General features: G+C 43.5%; 1 protein-coding gene across 5 annotated transcripts; it reads right to left on the bottom strand.

Annotated features, from left to right (window-relative positions):
* Window positions 1-14: 14 nt before the first annotated feature.
* Window positions 15-22,546, bottom strand: DHX34 (DExH-box helicase 34). Of its 5 annotated transcripts, none has more exons than XM_075836043.1 (17): window positions 22,475-22,546; window positions 19,421-20,153; window positions 19,030-19,341; window positions 18,694-18,948; window positions 17,223-17,325; window positions 16,823-17,040; window positions 16,574-16,748; window positions 15,787-15,980; window positions 13,886-13,987; window positions 12,751-12,984; window positions 10,748-10,921; window positions 8,589-8,700; window positions 7,637-7,746; window positions 6,626-6,898; window positions 2,823-2,999; window positions 1,565-1,697; window positions 15-313 (listed from the first exon to the last, which is right to left on the bottom strand). In XM_075836043.1, the coding sequence occupies exons 2-17, from the start codon at window positions 20,102-20,104 to the stop codon at window positions 177-179; spliced, it is 3,393 nt and encodes a 1,130-aa protein (XP_075692158.1). In that variant the 5' UTR covers window positions 20,105-20,153; window positions 22,475-22,546; the 3' UTR covers window positions 15-176. The 5 variants fall into 5 exon arrangements, with proteins under 5 accessions (XP_075692158.1, XP_075692153.1, XP_075692157.1 ...); XM_075836038.1 differs by having other exon boundaries at window positions 15-316; XM_075836042.1 differs by having other exon boundaries at window positions 15-316; window positions 19,421-20,127; window positions 22,475-22,538.
* Between the last annotated feature and the right edge of the window lie 1,541 nt (window positions 22,547-24,087).

Consider the following 24,087-nt stretch of genomic DNA (forward strand, 5'->3'; position numbering starts at 1 on the left):
TCTATGACATTTAAATACTTAACTTCTGTTTGATAAGCCGGCCAAGGCTGCGGTTGATAAGAATGATATGCTGACTAAGACGTCAGGTGGCGTGATAATATTTGGGAGAGAGAACATATGCAGTCTAACAGGGGGGCGGAGGATTCAGGTGTGTTTATTCCCACATCGTATTTGTCCTACAAGGTCAAATGCTGCTTCTTGTGTTTGAGGATCTCAGTGGGGGTCAGCACCAAGTCCTTGTCGCACACATCACAGTGGTACGGCTTGTGTAGAGAGGTCACCGATGACACCTTGGTTTCTGGGTCTTCAGCCTCTGCTGGACAAGAAAAAAAAACATTTCATTATTTTATCAGAATATTCATTGTTAAAGTGATTGTCTACCCTTGAATATTTTTTTAAATATATAAATAGGTCAAAAACGGTGTGCTAATAATTTCTTAATATATCTTTATAGCAGTAGAAGCTTCGTTTAATATTATCGATGTGTTTTTATTTTATACCTTGTAAGTACGATTAAACATTTTTACTAGGACATCATCAATAGAGCGGTGCTGCTCGATGTCTGATCGTCTTTAAGGTCTCTACAGTCCGGTGGAGGAGTGATTTTGGTGAAACGACCTACTTTAGTCCAGTAGGACTACAACACCCAGCAGTATGATCAAGACAGCTGCAAGACAAATACAGTGTTTGACGCCTACTACATGGTGTTGGAGTTTCAAAGAGGAATGGCTGGACACCTTCAGATCCGCAACGTGTGACTGGATGAGGAGGTGTGATGGAATGTGCCTTTTTCTATATCTGCTGCGGTGGTCTAAGTTTTAGAATTGTGTTGAGTTGCATAATGTTAGTTTTTAAGTTACACTCAAAAATACAATGCACTGTAAACTCCTAAGCTCCCTCGAGTGGTGGCTCATCATCACATATACAGCCCCTAAACGGCAGCCATATAGTTGTACAGGATGATAAGAGGTTTCTAAAGATGTCCCTCTCTGAAATGTCCCTAAAAAAAAATAAAGTTATAAAGTAGCGCGCTACCTGAGAAGAGTCATGGGGGTAGTCCCGGTCTCCTCAGGAGTCATTCAGTCCTGGTTTAAGCCAGGATACGTCATTACCGTCTGCTCCAGCAGCGTCTAATGCACACGCAGTGAAGCGAAGTGTACTGGCCTCTGCTCCATCTGCGCTGGGTGCCGCTGTAACAGCAGGTCATGTGTGCTACTTTTCTAACTTTATTTTTTCCTTTATGCTGCAAGGGACATTCCAGAGAGTGATATATTTAGAAGCCTTTTTCATCCTGTATAACACTATGGCGGCGGTTAAGGGGCTCTGGATATGAGGACAGGTTCTCTTTAACGTTATATAATTGCATGGGATTTATGGGGAGAATCAATCTCTGAGCTGGATTGTTGTTTATTACAATGTAATTTGTATAAAAAAAATACATTGAAAAATAAATCTAATTTTATGTGGACTTAGAAGAAATATTATGCGGTAGTCGATGTCTGAAACTGTAACAGTGAAAATGCAACGAGCTCACACTTATCAGCTTCCTATATATGTAACATACCCTGGGAAGTTTCCTCTTCCTTGCAGCTGTTCTGATGAGCCATACGTTCCAGAGGAGTGAACGGCATGTACAGACCACAGCGAGGACAGGTCCAGAACGTGCGCAGACAGTCACTGTAGAAATCGGTGTCACTCTGATAACAATACACACATAATCAGACACTATAATATAGCAGCTACATGCACTACTACTAATACAGTGTATCAAGTGATATAAATAAGATACACAAATATCTAGATGAGCCCAAACAGAATGAATCTAAAGCTAGTAAGGACTATGTAACGGTTTATAATATTCAGTACAAGACTCTGCTACATGCTTGTATACAGAGACAAAGCGGGAAGCTCCTTAAGGTTAGTGGAGGCCACTGCGATAAAATGTTGGTGGTAGGGCCCCCATCGGACTCCCTGTCGCAGCCACATATAGATCATCCAACAGAAAAACGCACCTGCAGACCTCGTGTTCAAGACCTAGAGAGATCATGCACCGGACAAAAGGGGGAAAAAGCAGGATCTAACTGGTGCCAGCAATGGGTTAGAAGCAGCGGAAGGATCATAAAAACCATCTAGTTAACGTACAACTCGCTTCAAAGTCATTTTGACCTTGTACTCAGGTCGGAACGATGATGAGGTCAGAACGACCACGAAACGCATTGCACGTTCGCTAAATAAATGTTTTTTATGATCTCATGATCCCTCTGCACCTTCTAATCCACTGCTGAGGCCCGTTAGATCCTGATTTTTTCCCCCTTCTTTCCATTGGATGATCTCCATTGGTGTCATACTAAAGGTCTGCCGGTACAGCAGCAACCATGCCAATCGGAGGACCAGCCCCCTACCTATATGTATCCCAGAGTTGTGCCTGTTCATTGCACAACTCGATTTGGTGAGTGTGGCTCCATCCGTTTAGGAGATTATTGTTCTGCAATGATTTATACATATTACAATATTGAGCGCTTTACATCTTATTTGCAGCCACATATAGGAGAGGTTGCCACATATGAACGCTGTTTAGGTCCCAAAGGTGGTGGAGGTCCTATGGCACATGTCCCTATAACCCGATCCTGCTCCTGGGCCCAATATATATATATATTCTTGAATACAATGAGATAGCTCGGTCTAGAGTAATGACATCACTACATGTAGCTTTGGAACACTTCAAGCAAAACTCCTTGAATTTGTCCAGTTCCTATATAAATAGTTGAGTCTGATTTTTGTTGCAGGCTATGAGCGCCGCTGGAAATATTTCTCCCACTTACCCGCAAACAATTATATGTCAAGAAAGTCGTTACACAGTATCCTCCTTTCACAGCATCTGGTTTCATCTCCTCGGTGCTGAACAAGCCCTTTAAATTGTGATTGTCGGTAACGGTCTGAGGTCCCACATAAAGGTTCTGGGCTTCTAGAACTGCAAGACGCCTCATACTATACATTACCTGCAGAGGAATCAGAAATACGCTGTAATGGGTCACAGTAAAGTACAGAGTTCATACCACAAGTAAGCACTTAAAGGAAAGGTGTCCCGAAAAAAAAAATTTTGATATCAATTTGCATTTAGTGTTTTATTATAAAATCTTTTATTTATGTGTGTGTTTGTTTTTTACTTTTTTCTTTTTTCTAACTTTTACTTCACTATGGGGGCTGCCATTTTGTTTTTCATCTCTGTATGTGTCGATTAACGACACATACAGAGATGGAATACGGCAGCTACAGTGCATAGGAGTCAATGAATGGGAGCCGTCCCATTGACTTTGCACTATGGCTCTGTCCTGCGCAGACGCAGGTCAGAGTCACACAGAGCAGAGCAGCTGTTTGCAGGGAGAGAGCAGGCGCCATCTTGAAGACCAGCTGCACTGCAGGTAAGATGTGTGTCTCTGCATGTCCCACTCTCTACCTCACAGACCCCCGCTCTCGTGACCCCCGACGGGCCCCCCCACCCGACGCCCCCCCTCCCCCGACGGCCCCTCCACAACGCCCCCCCCCCTCCCCCGACGGCCCCCCCCTCCCTCCCTTGTGTGAAGGGCACACGATGAAACTGTACTGGGAAAGCCCTGAACGGTAAATCTCTCTAGTTGTGCTGAGACTGTTTGGGGATGTGACTAATGAACCTCTCAGTCTCAGCACAATTAGAGAGATTTATCGTTCAGGGGTCTGGGAAAGCTGGGTGACCACCATTACCCCTCCTACTGGAGTGTGAGATTCATTAGTCACATCCCCAAACACACTCCAGTAGGAGGGGTAATGGTGGTCACCCAGCTTTCCCAGACCCCTGAACGATAAATCTCTCTAGTTGTGCTGAGACTGAGAGGTTCATTAGTCACATCCCCAAACAGTCTCAGGACAACTAGAGAAATTTACCGTTCAGGGGTCTGGGAAAGCTGGGTGACCACCATTACCCCTCCTACTGGAGTGTGAAGAGGTTCATTAGTCACATCCCTAAACACTCCAGTATGAGGGGTAATGGTGGTCACCCAGCTTTCCCAGACGCAGATATAACCAGGAAAGGGCTGGATGGACGGGCTGAGGGTGCACAGGGTTTTTGGTGACCCCCTCTGTCATGTGATCGGACCTAGGTTACCGGTTCATCAGACGGGGTTCATGTGACTATAACTCTGTCCATAACAAGAGACAGTGCACTCAGGACAAGCCCTGCCCTCATGCCATAGTTGTGTGGTTCTGTCTGCGGTGATGGCGGTGGGTGGCTCTGACACCCGCCTCCCCCGTCGGGTCATCTCAGGACAGAAGGGGTGTCCGGATTGGAGACACAGCGCCGCACCTGTCCTCAGGTTTTGTCTGGTATTGCAGTTCACCTCCATTGAAGTGAATAGGACAGAGCTGTAATACCACACACAACAGGTGCGGCGCCATATTTTCCTGGACTACCCCTTTAAGACTTTTCCTGTGTGAGTGTGTGTGTGGCAGAGCGGAGTGTGCACGGGCGCTGCTGATACTTCATAGCCGCTTATCAGCTGTTTTGAAGAATCAGCGGCGAGAACACACACACACACACATCCCCCAAACACGCAAAATCAAGTGTAATCAAGCGTTTTTTATGTGGTTTTTTTGCACGTAAAATGTGCAAAAAAAAAAACATGTCAAATACACGGCGTGTGAACCGGTCAACTGAAAAGTCATTCACTTTACTTTCATCATTCTAAGGCTGGGTTCACACGACCTATTTTCAGGCGTAAACGAGGTGTTTTACGCCTCGATTTACACCTGAAAAGACGGCTCCAATACGTCGGCAAACATCTGCCCATTCATTTGAATGGGTTTGCCGACGTACTGTGCCGACGACCAGTAATTTTACGCGTCGCTGTCAAAAGACGGCACGTAAAATAACAGCCTCGGCAAAGAAGTGCAGGACACTTATATACAGGACAATTCTTGGGACGTAATTTGAGCCGTTTTTCATTGAATTCAATGAAGAACAGCTCCAAATTACGGCCGTAATTGACGCCTCGCAAAACGCGAGTACGAGCAATTACGTCTGAAATGAAGGAGCTGTTTTCTCCTGAAAACAGCTCCGTCATTTCAGACGTAAATGCAGTTAGCGTGTGCACATACCCTAAGGGTGTGTTCACACACAATGTTTTCAGCTGAAAAATCGGAAGCAGAACGCCTACAAGCATCTGCCCATTGGTTTCAATGGGAAATACGGCGTTCTGTTCCGACAGGGCATTTTTTACGTGGTCGTTTTCCAAAAACGGCACGTAAAAAGACACCCGACCAAAATGAAGTGCACATCACTTCTTGGGACTTTTTGGAGCCGTTTTTCATTGACTTTATAGAAAAACAGCTCCAAAAACGGCCGTTAAAAAACGCGAGTTTGATAAAAAAATGGCTGAAAATCAGGAGCGGTTTTCCCTTTGTTTAGTAAGCGTGTGAACATACACTTAGCCTTTTGGTGTGTCCTAGAACTTCTTCCAGCTGCAGAATCACACCCAATATGGCTGCCGGACACTGCTTAGCAATTTGAAGACACCTTTACCTGGCTTGTGAGAGGGGGGTGAGGTTCCCTCCCACATTTACAGCAGCTGTGAGTCAGGTTGCTTTGCCTTATTCACCTTGCTGTAATTCTGGGAAGTGCTCCCCCTGGTGGCCAACATGTCAAATTATTATTTAATTTTTAATACTTTCCACCATACGGGAAAAAAAAAATAATACAGCAAAAAACGTAAAAAATATAATAGAAATAAGTAACGACACTTAAAAAAAAAGGTTTAATTTGCGACACATTCCCTTTAAACAAACCAACTCCACTCAGCAATACAGATGCAGTAGAGCTGAATTTATCATTGAATTGTTCAGACAATGCGGTTGCTATGACCTCCCGTGACCCCGTCCCACCTCACAAGGCTGTGAATTAATAGAGGGGTGGCCATGCATTATGCGCGTCTCTCTCCATTCTGTTCTATGGGAGTTACAAAAACAGCAAAGTGCTTAACTCCCATTGAAGTGAATAGAGAGCTGCATAGATGTTCTCGACAACGGTGCATGTGCCAGAGGTGGGATTTACTTCGATCAGACATCTATAGCATATCTTGCGGAGGGAGTATTCCACTGAAAGACATTTATGCCATAAATGTCTGATTGGTAGGAGAACGGGGGTTTCTGCCCCCAAGCTGGATCGAAGTGGGCGGAGTCTATGGGCTGCCCTCCCGTTTTCTGCATCTTTCATATAAGTACTCCCACTTTGGTGGGGCTTCAGGGTAGCAATGGGGGACACGTAACCCACATTCTCTCTCGATCCCTTTTCATGCATCTCTGACAATTATATGGCATAAATGTATTTTGCTGGAATTCTCCTATAAGCCTTTATTGTCTTATATGGGAAACTACAGCTCCAAAATAGAAGTTTCAAAATTTCAGGGTCTGCCTCATCCTAATTCTGCTTGACCATCTGTCTGATGGACACATCTTGCTCGGAAGGAGTTGACTGGCCTGCACCAATCCCTGATCTCCATCCTAAAATGAATTGGATCGCTGACTCAGAGACCAGAATTGAACTCCCACCAAACACTGCACTACTGTAAGAGGAAAACATCAGCACACACCTCACCTCTGAGCGCACAAAATCCACGAGCCGCCGGCCTAAATCATCGATCTCCCGTCTCCTCCTCCTACTGTCATCCTCATCAGGGTCTCGCCTACTGGATTTGTTTTCCAACCGGGAGCGCAACACTTTCTCCCAAGCTAGTCGCACACGGACAGCCTCAGAGATGAGATGAAGGGCTCCTTCAGGATCTTCAGCGTTCAGCTCTATCCAGCCGTCACACACAATTCGGCAACAGTCAGCATTAGTGTCCAAGGAGCGGGCCAATAGTAGAAGACCCTGCGTCCATAAAAATATTCAAAAAGGTTCCAACACTTCTCAATCAAACAGAGGAAAGTCTCCTAACGATTATTCTGTTGGTGAAAAGTGCTGCATATAAGTTCATACCTATATTTATACATGGCCATGCTCCCTCTTCTACAACTGTTGGTGCGGACAGTATCTGCGGGATAAATATGGCTAACCGACCGCCATCATTAAAACGTGATAAGACTCGCTCTCACCTGGATGCAGCTGTTTTCATTGATTTCTATGTAAGCAGCTATAACCCTTGGCCCTTAGAGTCACAATGATGGATGCGGTGCCTCTGCTTCCATTTGCTTGTTTTCTACTTTTTTTTTTCCCCAGTAACAATACCCTGCGGTTTTGGGTCTACATCTCCTATGCAGACCTATGTGTCGCCATGGAGACAGAAATCCTAGACACCCTGTGTGGTCTGATCCTGAAGTCATACAACCTTTCATCTGTCCTCTACTTCTTGCTCACCTACATTCAGTAGATGAGCAAGAAATAAGGGTCAGACGGCAGAGAGTATGATTGCAGGATCCGACTACACAGGGTTTGTTTGTAGTCTGTTACCATGGAAACACAGAAACTTGCATTAGTGCTGTAGACAAAAACGGTAGGAGATTTTTAATCAAGACTATTTGAGAACTTGCTCCGTTTTTTATTTCAGACTATTGGAGCCATAAAAGGTGGACATGGCCTTTAAGAGTATCCGTATTTAGTAAGACTCACCTGCAAAGCTGGCAATCTCACACAGTTCACCAAATATGGTTTGTTAGTCTCCAGAAGTGAAACAAAACCCACAATTTGGTGCTTGCGGCTCCGTCCTTTGTTACTGGAGTCTATGGGAAGAAATGAGTGATTAATAATTCATATGTTATAACATTTCTGCATCTAGAAGCGCAGGTGGACAAGGCTGTACATGTATCTTGGAACACAATAAAGAAGCCTCATCTTCCCCTGTCTTTATTACATCCCCTGCGTATCCTTTAGATCTCCCCCCATCCTCTTAGCATCTAACCAATGACTTCCTGCATGATTTTGTGTCTCCCTTATTTCCTCATAGATTGTAAGCTCTTGTGATCCGGGTCCTCACTCCTCTTGTATGAATTAGTAAATTAGTTTTGGCAATATGTAATGTCTGATATGGTCTGTACAATGTACCCCCTGAATTGTAAAGTGCTGCGTAATATGTTGGCTCTATATATATATATATATATATATATATATATATAAAAAGATTATTATTATTAATCTGCGTCCTATATCCACAGTGTCCTAGATCTAGTGTTGGACCGGCCCTCAGAGGACGTGTCAAGAATAATCTCCACTAGCCCAAATTGGCTTCACAACCATTGGGCCTAAAGACTTCTTTATGCTCTTACGTTATCATTATTATCAATCTTACCCAATGTTTACATTGATTGTCACACAACTTTTACCCTTCAGGGAAACATTGACAACCGAGAGTCACCATGGAGCCCTAGCCTTATTATCACATTTATTATACTTCTCTTCTGGCTTTTCTCTCTACATCTGAATTATCTCTCCTCTATTTCTGTACACAAAACATGGTTTCCGCATCAGTCCTTTCCAGCTTCTCTTTTTCTTTCTCCATGTCAGTGTTACCTACCAAATTATTTTGTATGAAATGTATAAGATAGCATAGAAATTGAAAAACTACCATTTGGAGCAGCCTCTTCTCTATCGCTCTCTACTTGAAGCAGCTCAGGATTACTAGAGAAGACTGATGTTGGGTGTAAGACAATACCCTGCTTAGTCCTCGTGTGAAAAACCTGCAAAAACATAAAAAAATCAGAATGCACTTAACAATAATGAACCCTCAAATAAAAATCGGAATTATATTTACAATTATTGTCAATAATATATTGTTACAGCACCTATATCCATTATTAATGATTGATTGTAGTCACCCGGGACCCCTACTGATGAGCAGAAAGAAAAAAAAGCCACAGCTCATTTACTGCAATACCCAACACAGCGCCGCCCTTGTGGTGGAGTATAGCACTTCAGCTCATCTTCCTGTTCTGGAGATAGGTGCAGGTCCCAGAGGTGGGAACCCAAATATTTCAGACATTTATGGCATATCCTGTGGAAAAGGAGATTGTTCCAAAAGTGTGAGGAAAGCTTTATAGAAGAAAAATTCATAAAGAATAATACATAAATAAAAATTATAATTGATTAATAAACGAGTGGTTTCAATGGATATGTGGATATGTAGAATTCCCTGTTAACCTACGATATCCATTGTAAGAATTTTCTAAATGTGCCAGAATTCTGGCAAAAATTGCACCAAAAACTGTTGTAAATGCCATGCCTCAAATTTATTAAGTGTTTAAGACACTTTTTGCACCTCTTGAAAAGTGTTGAAAAAAGAGGCGTGGCTTAGAGATAAAGCGGCAGATTTATTAACAGCGTGAGCCATTTTCTTGGCACAAAATACTGATGAAGTGCGCCAGCTAAGAATTTCCGGAGAAAAAAAATGTGCCTAACAGATGTAGCAAGATGCGCCATTTTTCTCATGAAGCCTGCGCTACTGTGATAAATTTGTCGCAGATTCTGCCTGTCTGGTCTAGTGTTATACTATATTTAAAACAGTATTAATCAATCTCCCCAATATCACCAGGAGGTCTTAGGCTTCGTTCACATCTGCATCGGGGCTCCGTTCACGGGTTCCGTCTGAGCTTTCCGTCAGGGTAACCCATGAACGGAACCCTGACTGAAATTGATTTCAATGGTGACGGATTCGGTGCAAATGGTTTCCGTTTGTCACCGTTGTGCAAGGGTTCCGTCGTTTTGACGGAATCAATACCGTAGTCGACTGCGCTATTCATTCCGTAGAAACGACGGAACCCTTAAACAACGGTGACAAACGGAAACCATTAGCACCGGATCCGTCACCATTGAAATCAGTGGTGATGCAAACGGAAACCATAGGTTTGTTTTAGTCAGGGTTCCGTTCATGGGTTCCCCTGACGGAAATCTCAGACGGAGCCCATGTACGGAGCCCTGGCGCAGATGTGAACGCAGCCTTATTTAGTTACTTCTACTTTTTATGCATATTTAGTCTAGAAAAATTTCCCCACACTTTTACAACAATCTCCTTTTGGAAGTTTTCGTCCTCATGCGGATTGGCTTTTCCTCGTCTTTATTTTACTGGTGTCTCTTTCTTCTCTGTGTTGATGGTGTGTTGGTCCTCATCGGCCTCTGTAGCAGATATTTTACTTATGGGATCCGATACTCCTAACTGCTCATCACATTGCATTATATCGGCATTCTTATCATTTGCATCCTGCGGTGGCAGCGCCCGCTAATCATGTTTTTTCCTTTGATCCTGTGGTTTTTATTCTGCAACTGTTTCCTCTGTGAATGAGTAACCTGAGGGTTGGAGTAACAGCCATGTTTTATCTAAAGGAGCAAACCACCTTGAGATAAGCGATTTACAGAATTATGCCGGAGTTACGCACCACAAAATCTGGTGAGCATTCTGGTGTACAAACCTGTGATTTTGATTTTCTAAAAAGAGACTCTCTTTTGATTTTCTTCCATTCAAGTGAGCTGCAGTACCAGATACAGCCTCATAGACGAGAGTGGCGCTTTGTCGCTTTCTACTGATGAGTGGGATAGCCCACCAATCACAAACTGCTAACCTGTCCTAAGGATAGGCCATCAATATATCCCACAGAAACATTTAATATCTATAGTACAGATTAATGGATGTAAGAAGTCAGGTCCACCCGCTTGTAAATGATGTCTTAAATGAACCAATTTTTATAAATGTGTAGCGGCTACATAAATTCACCTCCGAAAAGACGAACCTACCTGATCAGAGTCTTTGCGGCAGCTATTGAAGCTATCTGGAAGTGCCAGCTGCGGGTACAGGCCGTGGCATACAATAAGTTTCAGCAAGGACAGCTGTTTTGTTGATAACTCATCACCAGCGCCAGACACTTCTCGTAGCTCATGGACATTGTGACGGAGTTTAAACTTTACATCCTGGAGAAATACGTTACTAAATATGACGATAACCACAGGCAGAACAGTAATGTTACTATATATGAATTATCTACAGCTATAAAAGTACAAGTTACAACAGTCATCATTAAAGGGGATGTCCTGGTTAGGAAACCACAATTCACATTGATCGCTGTGGGTCTGGCTTCTCACATCCTCACAAAATGTAGTTTTTCACGTGACTATTAAAACGAGTAACACATGGACGGTTCAAGACCGCCAGAGCGAGAGTCGCTGCTTGTTTCTCCCCGCTCTATGACATTCATATGACCTAACCCTTTAACATAGGCACACATTTGCAATATGTGTGGATATGGTCAGAGGACACCAGGGCAGGATCTTCAGGCTAATATTTACTAAAATCAAGTAGGGATGCATCGAAATTTCAATACCATTTTGATGCTGTGCGGGGGAAAACGGTTCAATATTGTCAATTTATGTATTTCTATACTAAGCTGTGCGGCCGCACAGCTTAGTATTGAAATAAATGAAGAGAACATGGCAATGTGCAGCGCCCGTGATGTTTTCTTCCTTCAGTGACCACCCCGCTCGTCATTAGTGCCGGCCGCGTCACATTAGGAGGGAGGACCGTTCCTCCCTCCTTTCTCTACTGCCACCAATGATAATCTGAGTATGTGAGAAGGGGGAGTGAGAAGAATGTTGCGAGCGGCACAGGCAGCGGGTTCCTGACGACGTGCCTGTGTCGCCCACGTCACTTGTGTGGATTCAGGACTGCGCTGCAGTGTAGTGACAGACCAGCCCCAGGCAGGTATTAGTTACAGCAGAGCAAAAGATTGAAATAAAGGTAATAGAGTAGGCACTAGTATTTTTTGCAGCCAGCATTGGGGAACATTTGGGTTAATGTGACCCACATTAACCCCAATGTTGCCATTATGTGAGGGAAATGATGGTCACTTATTATTAATGTGAGGCACATGGTTTTATGAATTTAGATACCTCTATGTGCCTCAATTAACCTCATCATGTACCTCACAAATTAGCCCAATGTTGTCCATTATGTCTGTGAGCGAGCTACTTGATGGGATCTCTTACTATAATGGGCAACAGTGGGTTAATCTGTGAGTGAAATGATGGGGTTAATTACTATTAGGCCTTATTCACATAGCTGTGGACCGTATGTCGCCCGCATTTCCCGGACCGAACACAGTTCTGGAAGACGGGCTCCTAGCATAATAGTCATCCATGAGGATGTGAGTCCCTGCCTCCCTGCAGGAATACTGTCCCTTACTCAAAACATGATGACATTACGGGACAGTATTCGTGTGGGGTGGCAGTGACTCCCAGAATCACAGATAACTGATACTAGGAGCCCGGCTTCCTGAACTGCGGTCGGTCCAGGAAATGCAGGCGACATAAGATCCGTATATCGAGGACCAAACACAGCCATGTGAATAAGGCCTAATATTAATTAACCCCATCATTTCCCTCACAGATTAACTCAATGTTGCCTATTATAATTATAGTAAGTGATCCCATCAAGTACCTTGCTCAGTCATAACGGGCAACATTGGGTTAATGTGTGAGGTACATGATGGTGGTAATTACAATTAATGTGAGGCACATGGAGGTTCAAAATTGATAACACCAGGTCCCTCACATCAGAAAACGGAAGGACATTTCTGTGTTTTTTTTTTTATTTGTTGGCAAAGTATCGTTTTGTTGTCGAGTATCGCAATACTACTCTAAGTATCGGCATCCAAGTCCAAATTATGGTTTCGTGACATCCCTACAGTCAAGTTATAGAAGATAAGCACGGCCGTCCCTGACAGGTAGTAACACTGATCACACACCTGGATATCTACGCCGTCCTTCTTGTCTTTATTAGATCTTTCATCTTCATCGCTGGAAGATCCCACATCTTGGTCATGGAGCTTGAGCACTTTTCGTTTGCGTTTTTCCGAGTGTTCATGTTCTCTCTTCAGTTGATGAAGCTCCTTGCGTTCCTTGTGCTGCCGTTGGCGACTGTTCCGGTCTACTACTCGGGTCTCCCTCTCATTCAACATCCCATGGTCCTTCAGTAGACCCTTAAACGAAAAAAAAACAATCGGTCAGGGATCACATGAATCATTTAAGTGGAGTGGGAGCTCTGCTAGAGATCTCCAGCTCATGTAAAGGGAAACAGTAGCAATCAGATAAAAAAAAAAAAACAATAGAAATAAACCCCCCCCCCCCCCTTCCCAGATCAGTCACATCTGGATATCTCCAGGTGCCTTAAGGGGGTTTTACACTGGCTGATTACACGTCCCGCACAGGTGCGGCACAAGTGCACCTCGGACGTGAAGAACGGCAGTTTTTCATGTCCGAGGTTGGCCACGTTCGTGTGAATGTAGCCGGAGTGTATTTATTGTATGGGTTGAAAATGACTGACAGCGTAGCTTATCGGATCTGCAGATATGCGTGAGTACATGTGGTCACATTGTTTTCTGAGAATCACTGCAATGAATACAGGGTTGTGAAAAGTATGAGAGCGCAGAACAGGACTGGCAGGTAAGTATATACATGGCCCCTTTTCAAAGCAATGGGAAAACTTAACTCTATCACAATGGCGAGAAATGGCTTACATACTATAGAGGCGGAACATGTGAACGCTATAAGGCCTTGGAGAGAAGGGACCAGTCCCATACACTTTGCTACAGGGTGGCAAGAACCAGTGCAGGACCCTCTGCTCAAGAGGAACTACATTGTTAGCAAACAACAAGGTATGGAATTTGCCCATGGGTCATGGGGGAAACACCAAGCCCTTCTGTCCTGGGTGGCAAAACTGGCACCATAATGCGGGACCCATTTTGAGCATTGCTACTGGGCCCACTCTTTTCTATGTACTCCGAAATACACAAGTAATCCATATTTGCAGAGGAGAACGTTATCAGGATCCATCGTCGTTCAGAACGGTCTATCCCTGTAATGAGGTCTTCAGGAACTCACTTTGAATTGCCGCCGCAGATTTGTCATCTCATACAATCTTTGTTCCTCCAGACCCCGTCGACGACACCATTTCCTGGAGTTACTGGAGCGACTTGATTTAATCTGATTCACCATATGGGAGGGAACACATACAACGGTTACTTTAATTTGCATAAAGACACAAAAGAATAGTAATGAACGAATGCTGCACACAAGACTAAAATTATACATATGCTATAATGGCAATGTAAACATTTCTTACTATACCGGTAGCATGTCTGTGTAAGGAGCACATAGGCCTGGATATAGTGGGATGTCTCTCCAGCATCTCCTCCTATCGCTGCAAACATATTGGGGCACAATATTTTCCTACTCTGCCACATCTCACTCTGATCTTTGTACTAGACTGGGTGTAATCTCCCATACAAGATCTGGATGACAAATATCAGATCGTTTGATGTAATAAATAAAAATCAGTTTTTACTTGTCTAGTCATCTGCTGACTTGTTTCCTCAGTTAGAATTCGGTTATTTTAGATCAATTTCAGCTTCCTGTACATTTCACTTATCTGGATATACAAGACATAGCGGTGCAGCTGTAACTAGGAACATTCGGTAAATAAGTTGTAGCATTAAATATACTGTCCAGTCCTCGGACTAGAAAGTCTTTCAGACACTGGTGGGGACAAAAAAAATGAAATACTCACCTCTCCCCCATTCCTGTTGCTTCCCTTCTGGCTTCCGAGGAAGCAGGAGGGCAGACACTGGTAAGACTGTGTTCACACCTCCTGTTTGGATCCTCCACATGTATACCACGGACGTAAGGCTGCAACATATGGAATAGCGTAGTCTGCTATTCCATACCATAAAAAAAGTATGCCTACACATAGCGGTTGGCATATGCCAGAGGGACACTCTATTGGAATACGTCAGGTGAATGGGGACCTATGGATACGTTTATGGCATATGCTAAACGTAGGGCCAAATTGTGTCCCAATTGTCTTGAGACTCTTGACGGTGGGGGTGGCCGCACATGCAGTCATTTTCCTCTAAAGTGAATAAAAACATACAAAACAATGTAATTTCTGATAAAACTGCCATGAACGATCAATAGGGGGGGGGGGACACCCCTTTAAAGGGAACCTGTCAGCATTTTTGAGGCCTCAAAACTACTGACGGGGTGACATAGTGGAGGGACATTTTAAACATACCTTATTTCTCGGTCATGCAAGTTGCGTCACATTTTATTCCCCTGGCGCAGCTGTCGCAAGCGCCACTCTGTGTGATGTCTCTAGCGGCCAATCAGGAGACCGCTAGAACCGTCACTCAGAGCAGAGGGGCGGGGCTTGTATCGTGCACTGCGGAGCACTTGCCCATTAAGTCCTGAATCAGTGACCCCTTCCCCAGCACGCCAAATTAAACATCACTTCATCGGTCTTGCCACTAACATGACCGAGAAAAAAAGGTAAGTTTAAAATGCGCTCCCCCCTCCCCTATGTCGCCCTGGCCTCAAAACTGCTGACAGGTTCCTTTTAATGGTGACTATATATGGTTGATGCTTTTTAACGAACATTGAATCAGGCCATGTGAGAGGAGATATTGTGTGTTTTGATAATCTGAAGCACCTGATATCAAGATGTTAGAAAATATCTATGAGATTAACCTTTTCAGTGCTAGCAATTAGGTGCTAAAGATAGGAAAGATGGCGCACCCTCTCGCATGGCCACCCACCCACCAGCATGCAAGCACTCATTGTCACAAGCTAGAAATTCGGATGTCTTTGCTTATAATAATAATATAATAATTTATAATTCCAGAGAGCATTTTATAATCAATATTGTATCACCATAAGTAAATTATTCTCCTATTCTAAAATATTTTATACGACCACCTAAAGTTAAAGCTTACTATCTGCCCTCTCACCTGTATCCACTCATTGAAAACATTGAGCAGAGTGAAGGGGTCTCCATGGTCGCTCTCTAACGGTTTCCTTGCTGTGGAGCACTCGGGGTTGTTTGTTGAACTCCGGACAAAGGGAGACTGTACACTAAGGGCCGCAGCAACGGTCAAGATTGGTTCAACCAGGCTGAATAGTGAACCTAAAATGAGCATCTTTCCTGCAAGGGAACACAAAATGATCACGATGACAATATAATCATTTTAATTAGTAACCAAAAAAACCCTTAGGTCGGATTCACACAAGCATGTTCGGTCAGTGATATATGGTCCGTATGTCGGCCGCATTACCCGGACTGAACACAGTGCAGGGAGCGGGGCTCCTAGCATCATAGTTATGTACGACGCTAGGAGTCCCTGCCTCTCCGTGGAACTACTGTCCCGTACTGAAAACATGATTACAATACGGGACAGTTGTCCCGCAGCGAGGCAGGGACTCCTAGCGTCGTATATAACTATGATGCTAGGAGCCCGGCTCCCTGCAGTGTGTTCGGTCCAGGAAATGCAGCCGACATACGGACCATATATCACGGACCAAACACACTCGTGTGAATCCGGCCTTAAAGGGGTTGTCCAGGGTTAGTAAAAAGGGTCTGCTTTTTGTTCAGAAACAGCACAACTCTTATCCATGGGGTGAACTAGAATGGAGATGAGCTGCAATACCAGACACAGCCTCTAAACATGAGTGGCGCTGTTTCTGCAACAAAAAAAAACAGACCCTTTTTTCTAATCCCGGACATCCCATAGGCCTTACCAATAACAACATCCACTGGTAGCTGTGCCAGCATATTTCCAATAGGTGTGAGTTCTTCACGGCTATCTAATGCCCCTTGGTCCCGTAAGTAGAAAATGGCCGTCTCAATGCTTGACATGGGGGGTTGTTCAATGAAAGGAAAGGTGCGCGGATCTCCTAGGCCCATACTCTTCATCTGACAGTAAAGCAAATAGACTGTTTAGTCAAGTGTCATAGTATAATAAATATCTGCACTAGCTATACACATACCTGCAGGACTAACGCATCCAATGCTACCCGCTGAATTTCCGGCACAGGATACGGTGCAAAAGCATCATAGTCTGACTCTGCATACAGGCGATAACACACACCGGGGCCCGTCCTACCGGATCGACCTTTCCTCTGCTCGCCACTTGCACGACTAATCCAAAACTCCTGCAGTCGCTGCATCTTTGCTTTGGGGTCAAAACTCATCTCTTTGACTTTCCCTGCAGTGATAAAGATGAACATTGGTAATGGGTAAGGTTGGCAGTGATGGCGTTGCCACGCAAAATTAAGCAGCTGGGAAAAAGAAAACTGGAAGGCATAGATAACAACATCACTGATCCCTTCCCAGGGAAACAGATTGATGTCGAAAAGTGGGATGAGAATTCTTGAGCAAACTCCTTACCCGAGTCAAGTACAAATCTCACACCATCAATAGTCACAGAGGTTTCGGCAATGTTGGTGGAGATTATACATTTTCGGACACCAGGTGGAGCCAAGTCAAATACCTATTTTATGGAAGAAACAAATGAAACTGTTTGCTTTGAAATCAAATAGTTCATGTCATAAATGGGCACAATGTGGTATTAGAATGAGATGTGAAGAACTCGGCACTGGATCCATAGTGACACCTAAGCATCTGGTGTCACATGACGTGTAATGCTCCCATTCATATCACAACCATCAGGACTGTTAAGAACAGAGATGCTTGACCTTTGGTATATCTGTAGGAATGTTAAGGGTAAATTCACACGGGGCGTAAATGTTGCAGATTTTTCCTGCGGATTTGCGCCAAAACAATCCGCAGCTGATTACAGTGCAAGGCAAGCGGCTGAGATTTAAACAAATTTGAGCTGCGGTGCGGATCTTCCCCATTGACTTCCATGAGGAAGTCAAAATCCGCAAAGATTCCGCAGCAAAACCCGCAATTGGGGATTTTATAGGAGTGTTTTTTTTTTTGTTGTGCTTCAAAGGAAAAACGCAAGGAAATCCGCAGGTAAAAATCCAATGTAAAAGGGGTGAAATCTGCGGCATATTCACAGGATATACAATAAATATCCGATAGACGATCTTCCCACCTTTAGGACCCGCATCTATCTCGATTGTTAAGATGCATCTTAAATAACTTATTAAACAACTTTGCAAATAGTCTTGATAAAATATTTCCTAGCATTTTGTGTCTACAGTCCCTATGCAAACCTATTTATCTCCATGTTGACAGACTCCAACCAAACCCTGTGTAGTCTGATCCTGCAGCTATACTCTGGTCTATATGTCCCCTAATTTTTGATAACCTACCCAATGCTTATAATGCCAAGAAGTGAGGGACAGATGGAAGGCAATATGACTGCAGGATCAGACTACACAGGGTTTGTTTGTAGTCTGTTACCATAGAGATGCATAGGTTTGTATAGGAGCTGACGATGCAAAACGATAGAATATTTTTAAATTAAAACCATCTACAAAGTTGATTAATTTTTCATATTGGATGCACCAGGACAATAGCCATTAGGGTACGTGCATTGTATATCTGCAGCTTAAAAATGCAGAAACTACAATGTATGCCTATGGGAAAAATATTCTGAAACGCATACAGATTTCTCTAGTTCTTGCGTTGTGGAATATTTTTTCCTATAGGCAAATATTGTAACGTTTTCTGCAACGTAGGATAACTCTGCGGAAATAAAATGCAAGAACCCCACGTGTGAGTGCACCTATAAAGTTCAGATATGTTGACCTGTTTCTAACATGAGCTCTATAGATCATATAAGTATATAAAGAGCATGCAAAAATATATAAAATACACAATGAATTCTCCACAAAGGTAGCACATGACACCGCAGGAGAATAATGCAAGAGATCCTATCCAAACAAACCTTATCTTGTTCTGCAATGGACAGGGTACTGTGTAACGGAAGTACGATCCAGCGCTGAGTATGGGTGGCATATACTTGTACAGCTTCCTGCACGCTGCTGATTTCAGTCACTCCGCTGAGAAAAATAAGCAAATCTCCCCGCTCATCAACTGGATACTTGTGGTCAATGGCTTGTAGTACACGCAGGTAAGGTCTGGGGTCCAGCTTCTCAGACTTTGATGTCGTTTCCTCCTGGGGGATTGGTTGGTAGATGACCTGGGACATGAAATTCAGTAAAAATCACTGAATGCTTGGCTTGTGTACCGAGCAGAACATACATTTCTTTTAATCTATTACCTGTATAGGAAAAAGTCTCCCTGGGACTTGGAGGACTGGGGCCTGCTCGAAGTATCCGGAGAAGAGCTTGATGTTTATTGTGGCTGACATGAGAATGACCTTCAGATCTTTCCGCAAAGGAAGCAGCTGGCGTAAAACTCCTAGCAGAAAGTCACTGTGAAGATGTCTTTCATGAACTTCATCTACTATAAGAACCTGGTACTGAGGGACCTCAGGGTCTCTCTGAATCTGACGCAGTAACAGACCTTCTGTCAGAAAGACGATTCTTGTGGCTGGCGAGCGGCTGCTCTCAAAGCGGATCTGGTACCCGACCTAATGGATGATACAAAACTAAAAGGTCAAAATTCTGGTATAAAATTGTCTCCAATGACATCCGGAAACTACTTCTTACCTTAGACCCGTACTGATTCAGGCTCTCAAATCCAACTCTCTTTGCTAATGAAATACAAGCAATTCTACGAGGCTGGGTACAAGCGATATGCCCAAAGCCTGCGGCCAACAAGTACTGAGGGACCTGAGTAGACTTTCCACATCCAGTGTCTCCGGCGACCACCACAACCTGATGATCTCTGACCATCTGGACTATTTTTTGTCTGTACTGGAAGATTGGCAAGCTTGACCTTTCCTTCCGTAGCTTGGCCAACTTCCCAAAACTCTGCTTCTGGCTGAAGTCCAGATAGTGAAGAACGGCTTTCTTAAATTCGTTTAGCTTTTCCTTAGGTATGCCATGGAAATCTCTGGATTTGCGGCCCTTGTCCTGATGTCTATGCCGAGCTTTTTCAACGTCTCTGCTTAGAACAATCGACTGGTTGATACGATATCTCGGATCATACTCCTTGGGAAGGTCAATAACCTCATGGCTTTGTTCTTCCTGATGCCCCCTCTCATTTATTTTATCGTTTTGTTTTTTAAGACTTTGAAATCTTTGGAAACGTTCGAAAAAGGTCCAAAACTCTTTGCTTTCTTCTGAGCGGGCTTTGATGTAACTATTAGGATCAAAGAATAGTTCCTCTAGAAGCGTACGAGTATGAAGGCTATTCCAGTCCCAATGGTCACTTCTTCGGTCTCTCTCCATGACAGCAACTCATCTCATCCAGGCTACGAAAAAATAAATTAGGCCAATCCTTAACAAAAAAATAAAAAAAATCTCAATGTTTTAAAAGGATACAATAATCAAATAGTGACATTATTAACCTCTTAACGCCGAAGGACGGATATATCCGTCCTCTGCAGCTGCTAGTTCGCGCAGGAGGATGGATATATCCGTCCTGTGATGGCGCGGGTACTGAGACTGTACCCACGCGATCAGCGGCAGGAGCACGGCTGTTATACACAGCCTGGCTCCTGCTGCAACTGCCGGAATCGAAGCGCGCTCCGATTCTGGCAGTTTAACCCATTAAATGCCGCTGTCAATAGTGACAGCGGCATCTAATGTGTTTGACAGAGGGAGGGAGATCCCTCTGTCACCCCATCTGCGCCCCCGCAAACAAATCGCGGGTCGCCGTCGGGTATCCATGGCAGCGGGGGGGTCAACAAAGACCCCCAGGTCTGCCTTCAGCATCTGCCTGTTAGGCGATGTCGGAGGCATGACCTAACAGGTTGCCTGTCAGTTTTACACTGACAGGCAATAATGCTTTGGTATACTAAGTATACCAAAGCATTATATATGCGATCAGCAGATCGCATAGTGAAATCCCCTGGTGGGACTAAAAAAAAAAAAGTCAATCAGTTAAATAAAGTTGGTGAAAAAAAATAAAAAAATAATTACAGTGAAAATCAAATAAAACGACTTTTTTTGCCCAAAAAGTGGTTTTATTTAGTAAAAGTGTCAAAACAAATCACACATACACATATATGGTATCCCCGCGATCATAACGACTTGAACAATAAAATGAACATATCAATTAAACCGCCGGATGAACGGCGTCCAAAAAAAAAACAAAAAACAACGGCAAAATTCTCTCTTTTCTCCCATTCCCCCCATAAAAAATTAAATAAAAATTAATCTATAAGTCCTATGTACCCCAAAATAGTACTAATGAAAACTACACCTTGGCCCGCAAAAATCAAGCCCCCATACGGCCACATTGACGGAAAAATAAAAACGTTACGGCTCTTGGAATGCGGCAATGCAAAAACAAGTAATTTTTTTCTAAAAGGCTTTTTATTGTGCAAACGTAGGAAAAACATATAAAACCCTTACATATTTGGTATCCCCGTAACCGTGCCGACCCATAGAATAAAGTTAACATGTTATTTACGCTGCATAGTAAACGGCGTAAATTTATAACGTGAAAATGAATGCTGGAATAGCTGCTTATTTTCAATTCTCTCCTAAAAAAAAGTTAATAAAAGTTAATCAATATATTGTAAGCATCTAAAAATGGTACAATTACAAAATACAACTCGTCCCGCAAAAAACAAGCCCTTATACGGCTATGTCGACGGAATAAAAAAAAAGTTACGACTCTTGGAATGCGACCGTGGAAAAACAAAAAATAATCCTTGGTCATTAACGCGCAAAATGGCCTGGTCATTAAGGGGTTAAAGCCATTTTTTATGCAAAAACATTATTTATTTTCGTCTGCTCCATATGGAACAGAGACGCAGTTGTGCAGACATCCCACCTTCCAACGTACGGACATTGACATACAGGTCTTTTACTAATACGCAAAGTACACCTATTCTTAAATAGTACCGGACAGCTCTCCTGACATGTATTCCCTGTAAAAATAATCTATCTCGGAGCAACATTTCATAAAGCTCTGCATTGTGCAGTTTTTCTGTAAGGGCCTGTTCACATCAGCGTTCGCTTTCCGTTCCGGGGTTCCGTCTGAGGTTTCCGTCGGGTGAACCCCGCAACGGAAAGTGAAACTGAAACCACAGCTTCCGTTTCCATCAGTCGACTCCGCTATTGATTCCATCATTAAAACGGAAACCTGCCAGAATGGTGACGAACGGAAACCATTAGCGATGTTTCCATCACCATTGAGATCAAAGGTGACGGAAACGGAAGCTGTAGTTTCAGTTTCACTTTCCGTTGCGGGGTTCACCCGACGGAAACCTCAGACGGAACCCCAGAACGGAAAGCCAACGCTGATGTGAACAGGCCCTAATTCCTCCTGGAAATGTACGAGTAAATTAATAACTGGGTGTTACAATTCCACTTGTAAATGGAGAAGAAAAGGAGAGTGAACGACTAATAGGAGAAGACGTAAGTTATAACTATTTAACCAGCAGTTAATATATTCTAGACCACTAAAGAGTTAATTAGCAGCATGTTATATGTGATATTATGTAACATATACAAATCTGGGTCTCCTGCAAATGAAATCTAAAGTGATCTTCTTGGGTATCTGATTACGTCAGCTTTATAGTATTACTGCGTACTAGATTATCATCTCCACAGACCCGAGCATCTCACTGTCTACATGACATTAATTACCTGTGCACATGGAATTCTCCAACATCTTATATATTTCCGGGTTTGCGTTCCAATGCTTCAGTCTTCCAAAGCGAGGCTTGGATAATCACGTAATTTCCTCTTCTACTCACGTGAGCTGCGCAAATACTGTCCGACCAGAAACTAGTTCCATATTTTTTAGTTCCGGCTTCTTGTCTTGTGTCTGCCGGGTGATAGCTTATAGCGTACGTTTACATACACAAATACAAGAAGATGATATTTTACTACTGTAGTCTCGACTTAGTAGCTGTAGAGATGTCAACCTTGAATTAAGTATACTATACCAGGAGCGATTGGGTTTATAGGCTCCGATTATAATTATGGACCCCCTCCCCATAGGAGGTAATTCACACTGTATTTGCAGTATATGCTAACGTTTTAGTGGCATCAAATTTCCTGCAAGAATGCCAAACTAAGCAACAGTGTGCACATCATTCTCCATAAGTACTAGCCAGAAATGCCCCCTTAACATTGTGCAACATAAGTAGCAGCCATATATGCCACCATAACAGTGTACCAGCTACAGGAGCATCCATAAGTGCCAACATAGGCTCCTACATCGCAATGTGCCAGCCATAGATGTCCTCATAAGTGTAAACCACACATGCCATCAAAATAATGTGCCTTTACCAGTACCAGCATTAGATGTCCCCATATGCTCCACTAAGGGTATGTTCACACGCAGTGGCCAGAAACATCTAAATATACTGAGCTGTTTTCAGGCGTTTTTCACTGCGTTTTTTACGGCCGTTTTTGGAGCTGTTTTTCAATGCAGTCAATGAAAAACGCCTCCAATAACGTCTCAAGAAGTGACCTGCACTTCTTTTGACGAGCCGTTATTTTACGCGCCGTATTTTGACAGCGACGTGTAAAATAAAGGCTCGTGGGAACAGAACATCGTAATTCCCATTGAAAGCAATGGGCAGATGTTTGTAGGTGTATTAGGGCCGTTCTTTCAGGCGTAATTCAAGGCGTAAAACAACCGAATTACGCCTGAAAACACTGCGTGTGAACATACCCTCACAGTGTGCTAGCTACAGATGCCCCCATAACACTGTGCTAGCTACAGATGCCCCCATAACAGTGTGCTAGCTACAGATGCCCCCATAACAGTGTGCTAGCTACAGATGCCCCCATAACAGTGTGCTAGCTACAGATGCCCCCATAACAGTGTGCTAGCTACAGATGCCCCCATAACAGTGTGCTAGCTACAGATGCCCCCATAACAGTGTGCTAGCTACAGAAGTCTCTATAAGTGTCAGCCACAGATGCTCCAATAACACTTACAGTAACAGATGTGCCCATACCGGTCCACCAGCTACAGAAGCATCCATAAATGCCAACCACAGATTCCCACATCACAATGGGCCAATCATAGATGCTCCCATAAGTGTGAACTACACATGCCCTCATAATAATGTGCACGCTACAGAAGCTCTCATTACTCTACCAGCTACAGATGTCCCCATAATTATGTGTCAGCCACAGATGTTCCGATAACACTGGCAATCACAGATGCCCCCATAACAGTGTGCCAACTACAGAAGCCTCCATAAGTAACAACCAGAGATGCCACAAACGCCTCCATTAAACTA

Source organism: Rhinoderma darwinii, chromosome 8 (assembly GCF_050947455.1).
Source record: "Rhinoderma darwinii isolate aRhiDar2 chromosome 8, aRhiDar2.hap1, whole genome shotgun sequence".
Lineage (NCBI taxonomy): Eukaryota > Metazoa > Chordata > Amphibia > Anura > Rhinodermatidae > Rhinoderma > Rhinoderma darwinii.